Source organism: Aulostomus chinensis, chromosome 13 (assembly GCF_037954235.1).
Source record: "Aulostomus chinensis isolate RoL2024-O1b breed Wild chromosome 13, RoL_Achi_v1.0, whole genome shotgun sequence".
NCBI lineage: Eukaryota > Metazoa > Chordata > Actinopteri > Syngnathiformes > Aulostomidae > Aulostomus > Aulostomus chinensis.
In genome coordinates this window covers 28721111-28743371 of record NC_141332.1, presented here as the reverse complement: position 1 = coordinate 28743371, position 22261 = coordinate 28721111, and the positions used below count along the sequence as shown (strand labels likewise).

At 44.2% G+C, this 22261-nt stretch overlaps 3 protein-coding genes across 7 annotated transcripts; 2 read left to right on the top strand and 1 right to left on the bottom strand.

Moving 5' to 3' along the window:
- Positions 1-5105: 5105 nt before the first annotated feature.
- selenot2 (selenoprotein T, 2) lies at positions 5106-11442 on the bottom strand. 2 transcript variants are annotated; one of them, XM_086222443.1, is made up of 6 exons: positions 11168-11442; positions 9311-9421; positions 9109-9235; positions 8929-9016; positions 8766-8857; positions 5106-6829 (listed from the first exon to the last, which is right to left on the bottom strand). In XM_086222443.1, exons 1-6 carry the CDS (start codon positions 11368-11370, stop codon positions 6773-6775), a joined length of 678 nt encoding a protein of 225 aa, XP_086078569.1. In that variant the 5' UTR covers positions 11371-11442; the 3' UTR covers positions 5106-6772. The 2 variants fall into 2 exon arrangements, with proteins under 2 accessions (XP_086078569.1, XP_086078570.1); XM_086222444.1 differs by having other exon boundaries at positions 5130-6829; positions 8696-8857; positions 11168-11436.
- cox18 (cytochrome c oxidase assembly factor COX18) lies at positions 10810-15183 on the top strand. 4 transcript variants are annotated; one of them, XM_086222439.1, is made up of 7 exons: positions 10810-11057; positions 12668-12996; positions 13546-13646; positions 13800-13954; positions 14023-14132; positions 14209-14316; positions 14575-15183. In XM_086222439.1, the coding sequence occupies exons 2-7, from the start codon at positions 12688-12690 to the stop codon at positions 14734-14736; spliced, it is 945 nt and encodes a 314-aa protein (XP_086078565.1). In that variant the 5' UTR covers positions 10810-11057; positions 12668-12687; the 3' UTR covers positions 14737-15183. The 4 variants fall into 4 exon arrangements, with proteins under 4 accessions (XP_086078565.1, XP_086078567.1, XP_086078564.1 ...); XM_086222441.1 differs by lacking the exon at positions 10810-11057 and adding an exon at positions 11406-11878 and having other exon boundaries at positions 13800-13949; XM_086222438.1 differs by lacking the exon at positions 10810-11057 and adding an exon at positions 11490-11878.
- Positions 15184-16645: 1462 nt separating this feature from the next.
- igfbp7 (insulin-like growth factor binding protein 7) lies at positions 16646-20851 on the top strand. Its single transcript, XM_086222442.1, has 5 exons — positions 16646-17185; positions 17950-18059; positions 20017-20124; positions 20229-20355; positions 20451-20851. The coding sequence occupies exons 1-5, from the start codon at positions 16768-16770 to the stop codon at positions 20471-20473; spliced, it is 786 nt and encodes a 261-aa protein (XP_086078568.1). The 5' UTR covers positions 16646-16767; the 3' UTR covers positions 20474-20851.
- The last annotated feature ends 1410 nt before the right edge of the window (positions 20852-22261 follow it).

Genomic DNA, 22261 nt, shown 5'->3' with positions numbered 1-22261 from the left:
TCTCCCTCTCTTATGTTTTAAGTGCTGCAGAACACAGCCTTTTGGAAAAGGGCCTCTTTTTTATCCCCACTCCCTCTAGGATTGATAAAAACGACCTGAGGAGAGATGTTTTCAATTATCACAGGAGACTTAAACTTGCATGGTATTTTAAGGATTCCGCTGTTACTTTGAAGAGACGATTCGTTGAACCTTCTTTTTGGGAACCCCCCCAAAAGAACATTCCTGCCGAGATATCCCAATTTATTGACCAAGATAATCTCATGGTTTAGGATCTCACCTCAAGCAATGTCAGAAGATCAAATTTGACTTCCCTGGAAAGGGACGCCTTGAAGAAACTGAGACAACATTGATCTCATCATTAAACCAGCAGATAAGGGATCTAAAATTGTTTTATTAGATAAAACACAATACCTGATTGAAGCTCAACGTCACCTCTCAAACTCACAGCACTATAAACTTCTGACCCAGCCACTACAAACACAAACCCAAATACAGTTACGTGGGATCATAGACCGCATGTACGCACAAAAATTCATTTCACACAAACAGCGTACCTACCTGGCGAGACCAGATCTGCCACGCCCACGTAAATTTTATCTACTTCCCAAAATTCCTAAGGATCCAAATACTTGGACAGTCCCCTTCCAGATTCCTCCAGGGAGACCCATTGTATCCGACTGTGGGAATGAGTCATATAGGGTCTCTGAATTTATTGACTCTTTTATAAACCCACTCTCCCACAAACACGATAGCTATGTCAAGGATACCTACGATTTTATCAAGAAGATTCATTCAGTCCAGATTTTATCAAGAAGATTCATTCAGTCCAGATTCCACCAGGATCTCTCCTCTTTTCCATCGATGTGGATTCTCTTTATACAAACATCAATACCACTCTTGGCCTACAAGCGATGAGGGCGATCTTCAGTAGGTTCCCAGATCCCACTCGACCCGATGAGGCTCTTCTTGAGCTGTTGGAGATCAGCCTGACGAGAAATGATTTCCAGTTCGGGACCTCATACTATCTCCAGGTCCATGGTACAGCCATGGGCAAAAAATTTGCCCCAGGCTATGCCGACATATACATGGCAGAATGGGAGAAGACCGTTTTTGTAAAATGTGATAAACTGCCCATTGTATATGTCAGGTACCTGGATGACATCTTCGGGGTCTGGAGTTACTCTCGCGAGGATTTCTGGAAATTTTTTAAGATCCTTAATGACCATCATATCACCATCAACCTTAAGGCCAACGTACAAGAGGATGAGTTAGAATTTTTGGACACATCAGTCTTTTATAAAAAGGACATAGACCATTGGAAGTTGAGGACACGAGTATTTTAAAGACACCGATACCCACGCACCCACGCACTTTTACTCAAAACCAGTTATCATCCTCAACACACCTTTAAGGGCATCGTTAAGTCCCAGCTTATACGATATCGCCGTCTTTGCTCTGAGCTGGCGGATGCTGAAAGGGCCACCTCTATCCTCTTTGGAGCTTTGAGGAAGAGAGGATACAGCAGGACCTTCCTAAGAGACATCAAGAGGGAAGTTTGGAATAAAACAGTGGCCTCTTTGCCTCAGTCCACCACCAGGAAAATCATCCCTCTGGCATCCACATTCTCTTCTCCGACTCGACACCTTACCTATAGGATGAAACAACATTTCGTTCAATTACAAAACACCTTGCCCTTTTTCTCCTGTTCATCGCTGATTTTAGCACATAAGAGAAATAAAAACCTCAAGGATCTCCTTGTCCATGCGGCATTCTCGGAAACCCCAAGATGGGGGGGGGGGGGGGGGGTTAGCCAGAGTCTCAGCACTCTGCCCCCTACAGCTCAAAAGTGCACTGCCAATCAAGCTCAAAATAGGAGCTTGTTCACCAATAACTCCACCCCCTTTGCTCCAATCAACTTGAAACTTTCACCAATCACTCCACCGACCATCACAACCCTATGCATTAACTTTCAGCCTCTTAACCCTTACGGTTCCAAAGTGCACCACTTTGAGTGGGGTGGTACTCTTACCTTATACCTAACCTAACCCTTCTCTAATTGCTGTTCCTAACCCTAAATAAATAAATATAAATATATAAATGACATAAATAGACAAATAACCAATAATAAAGATCATTATAATTATTCAAATTCATGATTATTAAAAGTTATTAAAAACAAACTAAGGTAACATCAAAGTTAATATAATTCATAGTAATAGTGTAAATATATGTTTGGTTTAATTCATTACATTTTATTTGGTTAATTTATATGGGATTGTAAGGGTGATATATGATTTCATGGAATGACATTGATGGTCAACGGTTTACAAAGCCTTTTTCTTTTGGATAAAAACATTTTGGAAAAAAGTTATTTTGGTTTTTTCAGAAGCCTTTAAATACAGGAAAGCCCAGAGGAGGTTCTTTCTTTCTCATTTGACTTTTGAAGAGTGCACATCAGCCTTTTGCATTGGATTGCATTGCCTATTGCTTTATATAAGGAAATTTTAGTTTTTTATTAGATACAGTGTGCCTGGCCTGAAGAAGACTATTGAGAGTCGAAACGTTGCCTTGGCAAACCTCTTTTAGTTCATTTTTATAAAAATAAATATTATTTCTTTTTTTTTAGAAAGGGAATATTTCATTTCATTTTAAATCATAGCATAAAAATCTAAAAAGACTAATTTAATTTACATCATAAAAACATTATTTCATAACAAAGCAGACACACAAAAACAAACTTAAATACATTTCAGAGACAAAAGAAAGGGGACTTACCTGGATTAATACCGACCCAACATGGGTTATTTTGATGACGGCTGGACGGAGGTGCGCTACAACCGGCGCCGCCGCAATCGTCCACCTCGACAGGACCGGTGGTACGGACGGCCCACAGGTTGGATGGACCGTGCTCCTTCCTTCCCCATCAGGGGAGGAAATCCTTCTTCTGCCCCTAACCCTATTCCTTCGCCTAACCAAGTTCTTTCAATGAATTAATAAATAAATAATTACATAAGTTAATACACAAATTATATTTTGCATAGTTAAAAATAAATACATAATAAAAATTCATAACACAAATTAGTGAATTCATGTTAAGGGTTAAAATAGATGGTTCATAAATAAATAAATGATAAATTACTAAAATAAAAAGAAATACATTAAAAAGTTCATACTATATATTGGTGAGTTCATGTTAAGGCTTAAAATTATTTGGTCAATAAGGTGTTAAAAATATTTGGGAGGAATAATTTGGATTTCATAGGGGATTAAATTACATAAAGAACTGGAGTATTACATAGTTTCTACGGGCTTAAATAATGGAGATTAAAGACAACTAAAAAACTGGTAGTAAAAAATCATTTAACCAAAAAAAGGGAACACTATAAATAGGGGCAACATTGGCTTTTACTTCATTCTGACTCTGACCATCCAAGGCATTACATGCTCTGGTGCTGGGAGGCTTTTTTCATTCTTTTGTTCCCAGCCTGAAGAAGACACATTTAGTGTCGTAACGTCGCGAGGGCACATCTGGATATTTTTGATTTAATTTATTTTATTTTGTAATTTTGATTTTTATATTTTAATAACATAAATAAATAGCTCTTTTGGAGAGTCTTTTTTTAGTTGATTTCATTTTATTTTTACATTTAATTTTTGAACAAAAACATTTTAAGAACACAAAAAAGTATAAAAAACAAAAAAAGAATTAAAAAATAAAAATTGGAAAGCCCGTGCACATGGGGGGGGGGGGGGGGGGGTAGCCAGAGTCTCTGCACTCTGCCCCCTACAGCTCAAAAGTGCACCACCAATGAAGGTCAAAATAGGGACTTATTCACCAATAACTCCGCCCCCTTTGCTCCAATCCACATGAAACTTTCACCAATCACTCCGGCAACCACCAGAACGCTGTGGGCCAAGTTTCAGCCTCCTAAATCTTACGGTTCCAAAGTAAACCACTTTGGCTGGGGCGGTACTCTTACCTTATACCTAACCCCCACTGTTTTCTATCCCAAATTCTATTTGCTATACTTATTCTAACCCAAATAAGGAGTAAATAATAAAAAGGAATGGGAGATGATAGCATAAGCAAAGACAAAAAGTGAAGACAGTGTTGGAGCAAAGGAAAGGAGTACAAGAAGGGAAGGTGTGGGAGAGAAGGATGGAAGCAGAGAAAGAGCATAGAAGAAAAGGATAGAGGGAATGAAGGGAAATAATTAAACCAAATTAGGAAACTATTGAAAACTCAAATAGGACAAAAAATATAAATAGATAAACTCAAATAAGACACAAGCATAAGAACACAAATAGAGAATAAGAAACCAAATTGGAAAAGGGAAAGAGGTTAAGAACAGAAAAGTGAAAGTATAAGAGGGGAAAGGAAAGTAAGGACAGCCAAAGGGATACAAGTGTGAGGAAGCCAAGTTGAGCACCGCACTTACCTTCTGGTAGCCCCCTGAGGAAGGCCAATAAGGGCCGAAACATTGTGGCACAGGCCAGTCATTTTAGACCTATAAGGTCCAATTTTTTCAAACCCCACCACCTACGGGTGGTGGGAACCTGCCCCCAGGAAGGACCATGCATTTCCCCTTCCCACTTAGGTTTGAAGGTAGATGTCCCCTCCCACCTAACAATCCTCTGTGACTGAAAGTGTGTTAATCAATGAAATTACCTGTTGGAAGTGTTTGGTTGGAGGGAAAACCTGCATATACTCAGCCCTCCACGGCACATGGTTCCCCACCCCTGCTTTAGCTGAAGAGACCCGAAGGCAGACTCACAATGTCCAAATTAAGTCGTTTTATTAAAACAAAGACAGTCACTGGGAATGGACGACGAGAAAGAAAAGGCAGAGCTGAAGCTGAGAGTAATGAGATGGCTGAGGGCGAGTGAGGTGGGCTGACTGGAGAACAGGAGGACTAGCAGGCAGGCAGGTAACTGGCAGGTGGTGGTGGCAATGGTCTAGACTCGAGAGCACAAACAAACAGGTTAGCACACAGAGCAAAACTAACTTGCGGATTCACAGAATTTGAGGCGGCCTGAATGTAACTACCACTGTAGCAGAGACAACTATCTGGCAAAGACTGGATGAAGAGCTGGGGTAGATATACTGCTTGAGTTGATGAGTGGATGGGTTGCAGGTGAGTCAGGTTGGCAGCTGCTGATGAGGAGGATGGCCACTCCCAGTCAGAGAGGACAAGCAGGACATAAAAGAGTAGGGGAAAACAGTGGGAACCACTAAGAAATGGAGGCACCACTGGACTGTGACAGATGGTGGACATGAAGTTAAAGGCAGTTCAGATGATTCTTTGGGTTTTTTTGCGTCATTTTTCTTTTATTCCAATCTTTTCCATTGATCATATTTTTGTTTAAATTTCTGTTCATCTTTCTATCTTCGCCATGTGCCCTACATATAGTTTATATGCCAGTTTTTGGGTATGTTTGGTATTTTTTCTTCAAGTTAGAGCACTTGAAAATCAGGCTTCAATTACGTTAGAGCGGGACTTTCCTCTTCTGGGATATGAACACTGGGACTGTGGATGACGTGTGTTGCCCTGTGCATTACCTTTGCTGCCCTATTCAGCTGCCCTATCATTGCAGGAGATAGAAGGTATCATCGACATACATTTCCCCGAAACATTCCCGTCTTCCTTGCCTGACTGTAGAGAATTGTTCCAAAAATGCTATATGATCCCCTTAACCTCACCCTGTTATAGAAAGAGATTTCTCTTTTAACAACGTTGCGTAGTAGAAACTTTTGTCTGTCAAGTCAAAAATTACTTTGAGAAGAATGGTCAATACACCACAAAATCAACAAAAAAGAACAAATGTCACATGGCAACAGGTATGTAAAAAAAACACTCAATAAAAACACCTAAAGAGATCAATTTAAAAAGCTCCCATCAGATTGGTTCTTCAGACTGCCATGAGCCACCAGAAGTATTAACAAAATCACACCCCTCCCAGCCTGAACCTCTGCAAGTGTAACTGTCCATGTTTCCCCAATTTAAACTGCATAATAGTTCAAAGAATTTTTTTTTTAATTCACCCTTATTTAGGCACTCCCTCTGTCTCTGGTTCTCAGCAGTGGTGTTGTGTTGTTTCTCATCCATGTGTGAAACCAATAACAGCTTTCCATATTGTGGACAAATCAAAATCAAAGCCTTGGGCTGCAAAGTTCCTCAGATGGGACCAGATAGATACCGACATAGGTGTCACCGCGTACAGGCCGTCAAATATGTTGCTACATACACAGCAACATAGATGCACCCTTGACCTGCCACAGCAGAGATTCCACCATTGATGTTACCAGGTTGCGTCACCATCGGCCTCTGAAACATCATGTAATTCTCTTTTCGTTCTGTGTGTGTGTGTGTGTGTGTGTGATTTTTATTAACTGCTGGCAGTAAAATATATTGTCAGTTCTTATTGTTCAGTATTGATCAATTTTTTTGTAGACCACTAAAAACAAGTATGATCCAACTTTATACCAGTATTGTCTGGAATCATGACAATTTTTTTATTGGTTTCATTGAAACAAACTGTTCACATAATCAATACTTATGAATCTTCAAATTCCTGTCCAGACAAAAGCTAATTAGCATGTTGCTGACAATTTGATACCTGAAGCTCAAACTTAAAAATTAAGCCAACCGGGCTTTACAAGTGTATTGTAGGTCCTGCTGTTCGAAGCTGTGGCCTGGCACAGAGGGAGCGCTCACTTTGTGGCAGGGGACATCCAGCAAGGCCTTGCAGAGTCTGCTTTAAGGCCAAACCTTCATGAAAGCCAGTGGCTGATGGTCCCACCAAGCCAGGACACCTGGACGCTGCACGACTGCAGAGAGACAGATGAGAGAAAGAGAAATGAGATTAGAGGGAGATTGGGACAAAGACATAAGAGAAATTTGAGAGGTGGACAGGAAAGACCAGAACAAGAGCAATAGGTGAAAGGAGTTTATTATATGTCTCAGGATCTACATATTAACTCATTTTGAAGGGTTTAACAGAGCCAATCAGCCGGTTTTCCATCAGACCAGCAAAAAAAAAAAAAAAAAAAAAAAGCAGCACCAGGACCACAAAAACAATCACCAACAAGAGGAAGAAACAAACGCTTATCAAATGAGGAATATAAACCCATAATCCACAGAAAAGTGTTGACTCCCCATTTTCATAAAAATAAGGTCTCACTGTAAATTCACTGTTATAAAAAAAATCATTTGACTTGGGGTTAGTTTTCATTTTCAGACAAAAAGCTGAAAGAAATCAATTTTTGGAGAACAGAGGATCGAGTCTGTGTTACAGGAAGATGTTGGTAGTGACAGTCTGGGTCCTGCATTCATCTCACGTTCAGACCCAACTGCTGACCTCGTCCTAATAGGTGGAGGTAAAGTTTAACATTTAGTAGTATTTTATCAGATAATCACTTCGTCACCTTTGTACTTGTACGACTAGACTACACACCACTGAGGAAAACTGCAGTTTCCAGATATGTCTGATGTCATAGCCAGACTTAAGGAAATGATCCCACTGTGTTAAATTCACTGTCATGTCCCGTTATAACGGACCAGCCTGCTGTCAACGTTAGCTCCGCCCTCATCGATCATTTATCAATAAAGTAGCAGACACACTGAGAACAACTCTCTCCACTGCACCTCGAGCAGCAGTTTATTCCTAGTTGGGAAAACCGGACAGGGTGGTTGTGTTTGAGGTGCACATGCAAGTTGGTTTTCCCCTTCTTCGTCATCACTACTTTCGAACAAATGCGACACTGGTTGTGTTTGCTTTCCTGTTACTCCTCACGACGTCCACTTGCAGCACTCTGTGTGTACGCGCTAGCAGCCCTGCCTCCCCTCACCGAGACAAAGATTAAATGACTGACAGTAGGGTTCACTCCATTCATTCGCTACAGAACCAACGCACCCAGGTGATGACACAGATGCACAGAGTGAACCCTCTTGTCATTCAGCCTTTTTGGTAAAGAGAGAGGAGGAAAACAAACACGCATGCATGCGTCAATGTATCTAGGCTGGCAAAATTATCTAAGTTGTTTTGGTTCATTGATTTCTTGATTATTGTAACAGACCTACTGTCAGTCAGCCCCCATTGGTTTGGTGTTCACGTCCAATCTTTAGTTTTGTTGAATTGTCATTTTATTATTTTCATGTATCCATGTTCCCCCTCTCCTCCTGTTGAGGGTGGTGGGGGTGGAGCCTATCCCAGCAGCCTTCCCCCTGGACAGGTCACCAGTCCATGGCAGGGCCAACACATAGAGACAGACAACCATTGGCTCTCCCAGCCACGCCTACGGTCAATTTAGAGTCTGGATTAACCTGGTCCCTCTTGATGTCTTTGGACTGTGGAGGAAGCTGGAGTACCAGAGAGAACCCAGCAGGAACAGGGAGAACATGGAGACTCACCCAGAAAGACCCCATGCTGCAGCCGGGGCTCCACCCACAACCTTCTTGCTGGGGGGCCACAGTGAGGACCACTGCTCCACCGGGCCGCCCCCATTTAATTCTTTTATTAAATAATTGGCTTTTAGTCTGCTGTCACAGGCACCATTGTTCAGAGGTACAGTGGCCGTCCAGCAACCAAAGGGTCTCTGGTTCGAAAATCCCGAGATGATCCCAGTACATGCCCCTAGTTGTGTTATTCTTTGTTTACCTCTAATTGTTTTTGTATACATGACGTGATTTCTTACTTATTGGGATGTGTTTGGAAGGATCATCGGTCATGCAGCTCTAAGCAGAGGAGAAACTCATGGGATCCACCTGGTTCATCTTCCGGTGGTTGTCGAGGATCTGGAAGATCTCCTGGATATTTGGGACGTAACCCGACTGTAGCTTTGACCACACAGGCACGTCTGACCAGGAAGAAATATGCCATTACATCACTGTTCACAGTGATGTCATGTTTCCAAACAATCAGACTCACCATTCAGAGTGACTTCAAAGGCGCCAGTTGACAGGAAGTGTGTCTCAATCATGTTACAGAGGAAGAAGGCCATCAGGCAGGAGAAGATCTGATGATCACACACAGGAGATTCTCACACACACACACACACACACACACACACACCTGCAGCTTCTGCTTCTGTAGTAATCAATCAAGTACCTTGTTGTCCTGGCTCCAGGTCCAGGCTCTGGGAGTGTTGAGGCCAAGAGACACAAAGACATTATGACCACTGACGATCAACAAAATGGAGACCAACTTCAAGTATGAGATCAGGCTTCCCAAACACCTGAGGACAAGGAAAAGTTAGTGATGGCACAACTCAACTGAGGATAGTGAAAGGCTTAGTGACATCACAGCTCACCTGTTGAAGGGGGTGGGGGGGTAATTTTCTCCATGGATACGGATGTCCGGGTACAGTTGGCTGATGGCTCGAGAGTAGTCCTGGAAGACTTTACTGTAACCTCAGGAGATACTGGACACACACACACACACACACACACACACACACACACACACACACACACACACACACACACAATTAGCTCCGCCCTGCAAAATTTGGGCTATGGATATTGAACATTATTTCCTGAAACACCCATCCCTTAAATACTGGACTTCTACCGTATGCTGATCTGTGGAAATTATCCAACACGAAGACAGGAAATGACATGTTTTTCCTCACTATCACGTTCCCCTCCCAGTGGATCGACCAAATCATCTTTAATGTGATCAGAACCACTTGAGGAACTTGGTTAGGGTTACTGCAAAGCCAGGTAAGATCGGAGGGATTTTCAAACGTATCCTCTGAGTTCATGACAAGGAAGAATCCGACGACACTCCCACTAAACTACGTTATGAGATGATGGCCATGTTCCTGACATGTCTGCTTTCGGAAACTACAATGTTCTGTAGATGGACTACAGAGCAAACAACTACTGCAGCCTCAACATTCATGATGATTGACACCTCTCACACGCTGCCGTCCTCTTAACAGCTGATTGGTTCCTGGTGGCTGTTGATGTGATGTCAAGACCAGAGAGGCTGCTGAAGTCCTTCTACAAGCGTCCATGCCAGCAGCAGAACTACAACCGTAGCTGTCAACCCTCCAGAGGAAACTCTGCTCCACCTGGAGCTGCTGGAGAGGAAACCATGGTGGTTCTGGTTCTGGCTTCAGTTCTGGTCCAATCTCTGATGAACAGAATCCAGATTCACTTGTGCTAGAACAGCAATCATGGAGGTTTGTGGGAGCTGTTCTACCAAACCAGAGGAACAAATCCTCCCAGGAGGCTCAAATGTATCTGATGGTGGTGCTGATTGGTTGTTGTGGTGAACAGCTGAGTGGGGCATCACCGTCAGAGCTGCTGCAGCAAGGAATTGTGGGACGGTATCATGTCCTCTCGTGGCAGGAAGACGCTTAGGTGTATCGATGCTAACAGAGGAAGCTGGACCTCCTTCCTGAGAGATCTAGAGTTCCGGCAGCTCCAAGTTGAGGAGTTTCCATCGGAGAGTTTACAACTACAGTTTTAGTTCTGCTGATGAACATCCACAATGTGATATAAATGTTTCACATTTGTGATTGTCAACTTTTTTCCATGTTCTGATGTGTTAATAAAATTACACTTTTACTGCAAATAAGGTGTAGAGTCAAAGATGGCAGTTCTGTAGTCCATCAACAGAACATTTTTAGTTTCACAAGGCAGACACACACGAGTGACGTTGGGTAGTGAGAATCCAGTCAGATTCTCTCAGTATCACCGTCCACCACCACACCGTTCTCCTGTTCACCTTTCTGTGACCCCATGACCTTTTCCATCAGCTCATGGACACTTGGGTAGGAGGGACTTCACCAACTTGCCCACAAACACATGGAAGGTGGTTCTGGGGCTGTGAGGCTCTACGACAGGCAACTTAAATTAACTCCAGTGCAGCGAAAAAGGAAGAGATATAGTTCACCAAGAGCCCCATCGCTGCTTCATGATTAGTTGAGATTTGCTTAGTTTCATAGTCAAGTCTTCTGTCTCAGTAAATAAAACACACCTGCCTGAAAGGTCGCTATCGTGCAAACCCTATCGATCGTCATCGGACAAAAACCTGCGTCTCGATCAGAGGTAATGGAGGGATCCACTGCGTTTACCGGTCGCTCCAATTCTATCTGCTGAAAATCTTTGTTATACAGCTTTTTTACTCCTGCTAACTGCTAGCCTGGGAGCTAACTCACCAGTACTGGAACTTGAGCACGGGCCCGGTGTACAAGGACGACTTGGCCGCTTTGCTGGGCTCAGTCTCCGTCAAGCTCTCCACTGCGAGACCGGGAGCCTCCGCTGGCTGCAGGCTCGACCTGCCCAGATAGACGTCCCGGAGCGTCAGGGCCGTGAAGAGGAGCAGAGCCGCTAGGAGGCCCGTCTGACTGTACTCCGCCATGTTGTGATGGCTTCTACATTTCCTTTTACTTCCGGCCTGTGCCTTCACAATAAAGGTCTGGAACAGGTGGCAGCTGACTTGCCACCGCTTTATTTGACGGCGTCTGTCGCATTCATCTGGCTCCTTCCTGTGGAGGAACTCACCACATTCATATAAGCTCCTCTTTTGCTTTTTGAGAACCTGGAAAAAAAATTAAAACTTTATGTAAATATAGATTAGAATTATATACCAGCTATTCTGAAGGTATTATATCTATGCTACGGTTTCCGGTAAATCTTTACGTCACATGTGAGACGTGAAGGTTGAAACATGAACGCAGCTTATTTCCTCACTGGAGCCATTTACCCTTCGATTCATTGACGTGTTTCTTAATTTTTCCTCTCTTTAACGTCACATCCACCTGTTCCGTCATATTTGTGAGACGCTCGACTGCCTGTGGATGATTGGAAAACGAGATCACGTGAAATCTTAAAAGCACATAAATCCGTGGTGTGCTGTAGTCACTCAGGTGGGTGTCTCTGAGCGGTCTCATTGTCCATGCTGTTAGACCAGGGTCTCTCTCTCTCTCTCTCTCTCTCTCTCTCTCTCTCTCTCTCTCTCTCTCTCTCTCACCCGTTACTTGACGACCTGTTACGGGTTGCCGCTGCTTCTGGTCCTGTGATTGGTTGTAACCCATTCGAACACATGGACTGAAGGTTTTTACCCACAGTCCAGTTTTAAGAGACAGCTGATGAGGGACTCAACCCCAGAACCGATCCACCAGACTCCTTGAGGTTTTCTGGCCGTTCTCAAACCTGTTCTGCTTCAGCTTGTTTTGTTAGATAGTTATATTTAAGTGTCTTTATCCATCAAGTACCAACTGCTAATACCACTCGGGAATTTCAGTTCTGTTGATGCATCCACTGCATTTCTGCATGGCTTTTTTTTTTTTTTTTTTGAAGAGATGCTGAGGACATTGAACAGTAAAATGCAGAAAAGCTTTCAGTTTCTCATCTGGCGTGAAGCAAACACAAGTGACATTTGTAGCACACTGGGGTCCTGGCCTCTTTCTCACCACCAGGGCCCTGTAGTCATGTTGAAGGAGGGCTAAGGTCAAAGAAATACTGAGTAAGGATGAGGAGTAAGTGTCAGAATGACATTGCGGTGATAGCGTTTACTGTTGTGACCCTGAGGAGCAGCGTGGTCGGGTCATAACCTCTGACCTGTATCACAGGTGCTGCTCTGAGAGTGCATTCAAACCAGCAGTCGCTCAGTCTGCGAGATGAAGACTAACAGCACCACCTGCCGTGTATTTCAGGAGTAGCGCAGTGAAGCGCCATGCTAAGTCTGGGGGGGCGGAGCCTCCTGCAGCCTTCTGTACGAGCCGTCTGTCGTGCTCTGGTCATCAGGAAGTCCCCTTCTCCAGCACTCATCAGTCATCATGGGGTACCTGTGCGTCCACTGTCAGGCGGGTGGTATGGCAGCGTAGCGGATTCAGCACCAGTGCACCTGGCTGAAGATTTCCTGTTGCACCTACAGCAGGCGAGCGGTCTGCCGTGGTGGCTGAGCATCACGGTCAGCACACTGTCCATCAGGACACTGGTCACTCTGCCACTTTCTGTCTACCAGATGGTCATCATCGCCAGGGTGAGTGAAGCTGGGATTTTCTAGTTCTGTCGCTGCCCCACATTAATCATAATAACTAAGAATATCATAATAATATAATTGTCTTCGTTTTATGAAGGCTGCAGTGCAGCGTTTTTACTGTTTTCACTAATATTATTGTATGTAGCTGAGAACATAATCTGAGTTGTGGAGACGACCTGAACAGGTGCTACCTGCCGCTGGAGGGAGGGCTGGATAGGTGGGGCTGTGATAATGGGGTTGATGGATGGGTGAAGGGAGGTGATGGATGGATGGTTGGCGTCTCTCCATCATGACACGTTGGAACTTCCTCACCTGGATGTTGATTTAAATTAATTGTGTGGCAGCTCAGGTATTAAAAAGGAAACCCTACTCATGAGGTGAGTAGGCGGGTATATCGATCCCTATCAGCATCATCCAGGGAATTAAAGGTGTCGCTTTGTCTCATGGGGATCATCTCACCACATGGCACCACTATGGTTAGTTTTGGTATGTGAAGGACGAATGGTTTCCTCGCCACAGGATCCTTGGTAACATCTGGGTTATGTGCAGGTGGAGGCGCTGCAGGTGGAGATCTCAGAACTTGCCAAGAGGCTCCGATACGGAGTCTCAGTGCGAGCGAAAGAAAGAAGCTGGACAGACAAAGAGAGTCGGTAAGAAATGAGAAATAACTGTGTGAATATCCATGACCTTCTTGGCCTTTCATGAACGTCACTTTGCTGAGGTTTCTGAATGTGAAAACAGGACCTGAGGGCACTAGAACAAGAACTGCATTTCCAATAATAACCTGTGTTTTTACTGTTCAGGTTCCAATTCAGTAAGAATCTGCGATCCATTGTGTCTCAGCTCTACGTCAGAGACAACTGTCACCCCTTCAAAGCCAGTCTGCTTGTTTGGGTCCAGCTGCCCCTTTGGATCAGCATGTCCCTGGCCCTCCGAAACCTGAGTCTGGATCAGTCTGGTGAGTCCGGATCGGTCTGGATCTGCTCACTGCAGTTCCTGTAGTAATGTGAACGATGTGTGTTGCAGCACCTCAGCTGGCAACAGGTGGGGCTCTCTGGTTTCAAGACCTGACAGTTCCGGACTCTACCTGGATCCTGCCTGTGTGTCTGGGACTCACCAACCTGGTGATTGTGGAGGTGGGTGTGTTCAACAAGCGTGTGGTCACATGACCTGATAAGGACAATGATGACAAAGTTGTTTCCCTTCCCTCAGCTCTTTTCACTCCAGAGAGTGAGGCCATCAGTGTTTCAGAGGAGTGTGACCTTTGCCTTCCGAGGCTTTTCAGTGCTGATGATCCCCATCGCTGCCTACGTCCCCTCGGTGAGTGGCATCATGCGCAAACTGTTGCCAGCAGCTGATTGGTCGACAACCATCAGCAGGTTCAGGCAGGTGCTGAGAGAAAGAATCCAGGAGACTTGACTGAATTGTCGATGTGTTGCAGCGTGTCGATTGGACTCCAACACAGACAAGAATGTTGCACGGCAGGGCACTGAGACCTGGTCCATGACAAAAGCCAGCCCAAAACCTGAAACAGAACCACATTGGTCCACTAACATCATTTTGTCTGTGTCCCTCCAGTCCATGTCTCTGTACTGGTTGACGTCCAGTTTGGTAGGACTAGGTCACAACCTCATCCTGCGTTCTCCTGCAGTCCATAAGATCCTCCAGCTGCCTACACCACGCTCTGCCTCGCCATACAGAGACCTGCTCACAGCCTTCATCGCCAAATACTGCAAATAAATGCTTCAGATAAACACCAGGTTCGGAAATACAGAGAAATATTACAATAGAAACTATTAAATCTGGATTTTTTCAGGCCTGTTGCCATGATAACTAATAACTAATAACTAATAATAACTAATAATAATAATAACTAATAACTAATGATAACTAACTAAGCTAATAACCTTTGAAATGGTGGTTTTCTAAATGGTCGACTGTAGGTTGGACAAAGTGTCACATGATTTCTTTCTTCAGCCATAAATGCTCCACTTGTGTTCAACAGATTCACTTTGATGGCTGATTCTTGTGTGTATTCATGGAAAATTATCACAAACAACTGAAATGTTATTTAACAAATTATTTATGTTTTTAGAGTTGAGTTTAGATTCTTGGTTTGGTTTTCATGTTCTGACCTCATTTACAGGATCAAGGTTGCATTTGTATCATTAAAATATCTGCATTTTTTTCCTTGAAACATTTTCTTTGATGTAGTTTGAAGTCATTTTGGAATGATGTATTCATTTTGTGGCGACATGTTGGTGCAGTGGTTAGCACTGTCCCCTCAAAGCTAGAAGACCATCCCTCCATCATCCATCCATCCATGTTCCCCCTCTCCTCCTGTTGAGGGTGGTGGGGGTGGAGCCTATCCCAGCAGCCTTCCCCCTGGACAGGTCACCAGTCCATGGCAGGGCCAACACATAGAGACAGACAACCATTGGCTCTCCCAGCCACGCCTATGGTCAATTTTGTTCTGTGTGAGTCTCCATGTTCTCCCTGTTCCTGCTGGGTTCTCTCTGGTACTCCAGCTTCCTCCACAGTCCAAAGACATCAAGAGGGACCAGGTTAATCCAGACTCTAAATTGACCGTAGGCGTGGGTTAGGTTAGGGTTGCATTGCCCCTCATTCCTGACTTCTAAACTTTTATTAGACTCCATCTCTTCACCAGGATCAATTAGTTATCAGCTGATCATTATTCTAGTTTGTGCAGATTTCTACATTCCCCTCTTTGATGGGGAATATTTATCCTGCATCATCTTTGTTTTGTCATTGAATTATTAACATGTAGAGAGGCAGCGAGGCTCAGAGGTAGACTGCCTGTCTTGTAACCAAAGGGATGCTGGTTCAATCCCCACTTCCCCATTGATCATGTCCAAGTGTCCTTGAGCAAGACACTGAACCCCTAATTGTCCTGTTGTCCCTGCCATGAACTGGTGACCTGTCCAGGGGGAAGGCTGCTGGGATAGGCTCCACCCCCACCACCCTGAACAGGAGGAGAGGGAGGAGATGGAGGGAGGGATGATGGATGGATGGATGAATGAACTAATTAAAGGATGGATGGATGGATATTACATATAGGGTGTAATTTAATGTAAATACATTTTAAAATGAGCCTTTAGTAATGAATATGAATATTAAATATTATGTTTCTTATCATATTGGTGACCCGTCCAGGGTGAACCCCGCCTCTCGCCTGAAGGCTGCTGGGATAGGCTCCACCCCCACCACGCTTTTCAGGATGAGAGGGAGAACATGGATGATGGATGGATTGATGATTTTTTATTGTTAATGTTCTATAAGAGTGTTATTAGAATCATCAATCAGAATCCTTTATTACTTCCTTGCTGGAAATTGATGACTTACACACCCAATTGCCTCATACAGCTTATTATCATTAATAATTATCATTAAAAATAGAAGTGAACAGAACTTTTTGAGGTTATTTATAGCAGAGGATGGTGAAGCAACATTTATGTTCATCATTGGATTTCTTAAATGTTATTTATAACAACGTGATAAACTCCGTCTCAGGTCTATTATTCAGCTGCCTGAGATCAGGTCTGAGGGACTGAGATCAGATGGTCTGGGATCAGTTTGTGGTCTGAGGCGGAGTCAGCAACTGAAAGCCTCTCATTTGGGATCTCGGGACTCAGATCTCATGTCAGTGTCTTCGGAGTCTCAACGGAGTTCATATCAGTCTGGGACCAGGTGTGCGGGTCGGGATCAATTTGGGTTCAGCAGAGTTCGGAGCAGTTCTTTAATCAGACCATCATGGCCTTTACCGTCTTTATGTCTCTGGTTCTGGTTCTCTCGGTCCGGGTCTCGGCGGGTCCGGGATGTGGACCGTGTGATGCGGCTCAGTGTGCCCCTCTCCCGGTCGACGGCTGCCCTGCCGGGTCACTGCCGGACTATTGCGGGTGCTGCTCGGTTTGCGCAGCCGCGGAGGGACAGCTGTGCGGCGGTCGTCGCGCGGCAGCGCGCCGCTGCGGCTCCGGTCTGGAGTGCGTCAAAAGCGACGAAGGCAAGAAGAACAAACTGGGACTCTGCGTCTGCAAGAGCAACTACGAAGTCTGCGGGAGCGACGGTGTGACGTACCGGAGCGGATGTGCACTGAAGAGCGCCAGTGTGACAGCGGAGAGGCGAGGAAAAGAACCAATCAACATCCAGAACAAGGGACGCTGCGCCACAGGTGAGCCTTTGCCATCATCTTTGAGGATTGAAAGATGAAATATGAATCTCGCGCGAGTTAAAATTTACATGGAACTTCGGTGAAATATTGGCAGCGCAAAGTTTTCTGCTATCACAACTAGAATGTGTCTGCAAATATAATAATAATAATAACAATATTTAGAAGAAGAGATTGTAAGGGGAAGCAGGCTCGAACACATTACAATACAATGATTACCAAACCCAACCCTATGATATGAAATGATTGAGCAACTGATACAGAACATTACAAATATATCCTATTTTAATATATCATATAAATTGTTTATTATATACTATATCACAGCAGGACCATCATTATTCTTGTTGTTACTGTTCTTTCTAAGTGTCTGAAAAAAAGAAACTGAAGGAATCAAGTCAACAAAGTGATCACTTGACATCTCAAGAAAATGTTATTAATAGAAATAAAACCTTTCAGAGGTTAACTCTAATTGACTGAGTTTAACTCTTAGCTACTGAACTGAACTGAGACAAAATGTATACAACATATCAAACATAACACGGATGAGGCATGTGAACATGTGTGAGCGTGTGCGTTGAAACCGTGACTGTAACTGATGGCGACTGATGTTCTCAGATGATAATCCTCCCACATTCTTTCCTTTCCAAACACTGAATTCCTTTCTGGTTGAAAAACCACACTGAGCGCGCTCAGACCGAACTGAATTCCTGTGAGGTCACCAAGGTTTTACTGATCTGTTTCATCCTGTCTGGTTGTGTCTGCAGCTCCACTCATTGTCACGCCTCCAGGTGAAGTGTTTAACGTGAGTGGCTCTCAGGTGTATCTGAGCTGTGAGGCGGTGGGCGTTCCTACACCTGTTCTCACTTGGAAGAAGGTGCGTTTCCTTACTGCCATCAGAAAAAACACCTTGAGTTCAATAACACATTTTTCACTGTAAACCAATTGGAGATGGCGAGGTGTCATCGCCTCTGTCCCAGTTCCTGCACCCAGGTGGAACCATTTCCTCTGTTCTGGCATTGAATAAAACTGACAACTTTGTGTCCATCAAGTTGAATTAACTACAACTTTTACCACAAAATGCCAGGTACTTACAGTTTTCTGACATCCATCATCCATCCATCATCCCTCCATCATCCACCCATCATCCCTCCATCATCCACCCATCATCCCTCCATCATCCATCCATCATCCATCCATCATCCCTCCATCATCCACCCATCATCCCTCCATCATCCATCCATCCACCCATCCATCCATCCATCATCCACCCATCATCCCTCCATCATCCATCCATCCATCCATCCATCCATCATCCACCCATCCATCCATCCATCCCTCCCTCCATGTTCCCCCTCTCCTCCTGTTCAGGGTGGTGGGGGTGGAGCCTATCCCAGCAGCCTTCCCCCTGGACAGGTCACCAGTCCATGGCAGGGCCAACACATAGAGACAGACAACCATTGGCTCTCCCAGCCACGCCTACGGTCAATTTAGAGTCTGGATTAACCTGGTCCCTCTTGATGTCTTTGGACTGTGGAGGAAGCTGGAGTACCAGAGAGAACCCAGCAGGAACAGGGAGAACATGGAGACTCACCCAGAAAGACCCCGTGCTGCAGCCGGGGCTCCACCCACAACCTTCTTGCTGGGGGGCCACAGGGAGGACCACTGCTGCACCCACAACCTTCTAGCTGGGGGGCCACAGTGAGGACCACTGCTCCACCCACAACCTTCTTGCTGGGGGGCCACAGTGAGGACCACTGCACCACCGGGCTGCCACCTCAAATACATTTGAGTCAATCTGGTGATTGATTGCAAAAATTATGGTGATTTAGGTGGATGATTCAGGTGATGGCAGTCAGCCGTCAGCAGGACCCTAAACACAATGGAGGAAGATGCAGTTTATTGCCAACTAACGAGTGTTGTCACGATACTGGAGTTCACACTTCGATAGGATATTTTAAAAATATTGGTATTCTATTCGATTTTCGATACCAAGCAACCACTCCGAATTTAATGCAAAAATGTTTTCACTTAAAGAAAAATAAAGAACTTTGTTCTTGAGGTAGAGAACTTTTTCAAGTTCTTCTTTCCACATTAACAGCATGCAAATAAGTTTGAATATATGTACCCTACCGTCGATGAGCTTCAGCTCGCGCTCGCTTACAAGACAGCCCGTCAAAGTGAACAGCGATCGATGTGGTGACTCTCACCAGCACTCCTTCAAGTTCTGCCGTCACCAGCCTCTGGACCTCTGAACCTGCTCAGGTCCGGTGTCTGTCTGGGAGGAGCTTCGCTACCTTCGTCGTGTTCGCTCCTTTGTCGGCTCCGTTCTGTTGCATCTCTTGCATGTCGGCTTGCTGCTGTCCTTTGGCTGTCCTCGTTCATCCGACTCAAAACCAAAGAACCTCCAAACAGCACTTCTGCTGTTTTGTTGATTTATTAAAACTTGTAGACGCCATCTCGTGGCAGCTGACACACGTGGAGCGACGACACTAAAAAAATTACAGCCAGCGGTGTTTGTGTGAGCGAGGCAGGAGGGGAGGGGCTGCTGCACGATGGCTCGCCCCCCAGGGCAGCGCTGTGTGTGTGTGTGTGTGTGTGTGTGTGTGTGTGTGTGTGTTGGCGGCGGCAGCGCCTGTGTACACCAAGGAGGCAGGCAGATTATCGATACATCGATAGTAGAAGTCATTTTGTACCGTTTTTATTTTTCAAAATCGATATTTAATCGATAAATTGACGTTTCTGACAACCCTACAACCAACTAATAATTATTAATAGACATGACCGTTAATTAATGGCAATGATCATGTCATTGATGATGTCATCCTCCTCAGGTCCTAGGTGGGAAGAAGAGGATGGAGCTTCTTCCTGGAGACAGAGATAACCTGGCAATCCAAACCAGAGGAGGACCGGAAAAACATGAAGTGACTGGCTGGGTTCTGGTCAGTGACACGCACACACAGTGGTGGATGAAACAACTGTGTGCGTGCTGGTACTGTGTTGGCTCTCTGTTTGGCTGATCATCTTGTCTGCATATCAATTTCAGATCTCACCTCTCACCAAAGAAGAGGAAGGTTCCTATGAGTGTCATGCTGGCAACTCCAAAGGAGAGGCGTCGGCTATTGGCGCCATCCATGTGGTCCAGTCCCTCGATGACATCACTGTGACAAAAGGTAACACTAATATGGTGTCTAACATAAATGACATGTCAGGTTTCAAACATTTCCATTTGCCTACTTCCATCTTGACTGATGTCATTTCCTTTCAGTGGCAAAGGAGGATGAACTGTGATCAGCTGACCAGACATCAGTGAGGACAGGAAACTCATCTGTTGATGTTTTTTGCAACTTTCAGTGAAATGATCTGAAAGAAAATCTGAATATTCATTATCTCATTTTTTTGTAGTTTCATGATTACATTTCTGAGAGATTTACACCTTAAATCAACTTTGAATAATTATAATTTTTTTCTTCTTTCTGACTTTTGCTGTTTATTTTTGGTGCTATATTATCTCCAAGCAGACTTCAACTTCAAACAGGCTTTTATTTTGGAAAGACTTGAATCCACCAGATAATGGTCACATAGAAACAGCATCGATGCACATTTAAGTTTCATCAGGATCTCTGAGCCATTGTTTTTCCTCTGAATAAATAGTCTTTTTAATGTTGAGTCCAAATTGGTTGTGTTAAGAAAAACTGATGAATAAGCAATCAATACCTGACATCTCTGTCTTTGTACTTTGAACTGGAGAGTAAACAAGAACTCTTTAAGTTTGAATCAATTGATGTAATCTTTCAGAGTCAAAGTTTAATATTTTTCATATGCAATGTTTGTTAGTGAGAATCTTGATCAGCAAAAACAATCAACTAAAAATCCCATCAGAATCTGCAGCATCAGCATCATCCAGCGTTGCATCATAGCTGCATTATAATTCCAAATAATTAAAAAAAATTACATATATAAAACATTAATTGAATGTTCATTGACTTGTAATTACAAGTAATGAACCAGTATTAGCTGGTTGTTTCACCATCAAGCTAAGTTGGAATTTTGATTAAAAAAAACTTCCACAAGTCACATGGCGGACGCTGCCCCCTGATGACCTCATCCACATTCAACCAAGTATCAACATTCAAGATTCTTTATTGTCCTATGCACAATATTTACGGCATCATTTGAGCAATGAAATGCTTAGAACAAGGCAGGAAGACAACTCCAAGTAAGTAGCACGAGAAAAGGAAAGAAAAATAAATCATGAATAAAATAGAAAATAAAAAAATAAAAATAAAATAAGGTTAAGTCCTGATGTATAAATAGCTTAGAGGAGCATGGTATTATGTACAACAGTGAGGATTATGTACAGCAGTAGTGGTAATATATGTATATATATACACACACACACACACACACATATATATATATGTGTGTGTGTGTGTATACAAGTATTTGTACATGTGTGCAATATCTGAGAGTGCAGACTGTGCAGTGCAAACAAAAAGCTACTGGTTTCTGTGGGTTAGAAAGTGTTTCTGAATCTGGTCGTCCGTGTGTGGATGCTGTGGAAGCGTCTAGCAGACGGCAGCAGAGAAAAGAGTCTGTGGCTGGGATCAGTGGGATGTCTGATCTCCTGAGCTTTCCTGAGGCAGCGTGTGTTGAAGATGGATTGGGGGGGCGGGGGGGGTGACAGCCAGTGATGCGCTCTGCTGTCTTCACCACTTGTCCAAGGGACTTGCGGTCTGCAGCAGAGCAGCTGCTGTCCCGGGCGGTGATGGAGCCAGTCAGGGCACTCTCGATGATGCCCCTATAGCAGGAGCAGAGTGCATTGGTGCTCAGTCCAAACCTCCTCAGTCTCCTCAGGAGGTTTAGTCCTGTATTTGCTGTTTTAATAGCTGCAGTGGTGCGAGTGGTCCAAGAGAGGTCATCGCTGACGTGCACACCAAGGAGTTTGAAGGAGGCAACCCCTTCCACCTCTGAACCCCCGATGAAAATGGGGAAGTGACCTCTCCCCTTACGTTTCCTGAAGTCAAGGACCATCTCCTTGGTTTTGCAGACGTTGAAAGAGAGGTTATTGTCCTGGCA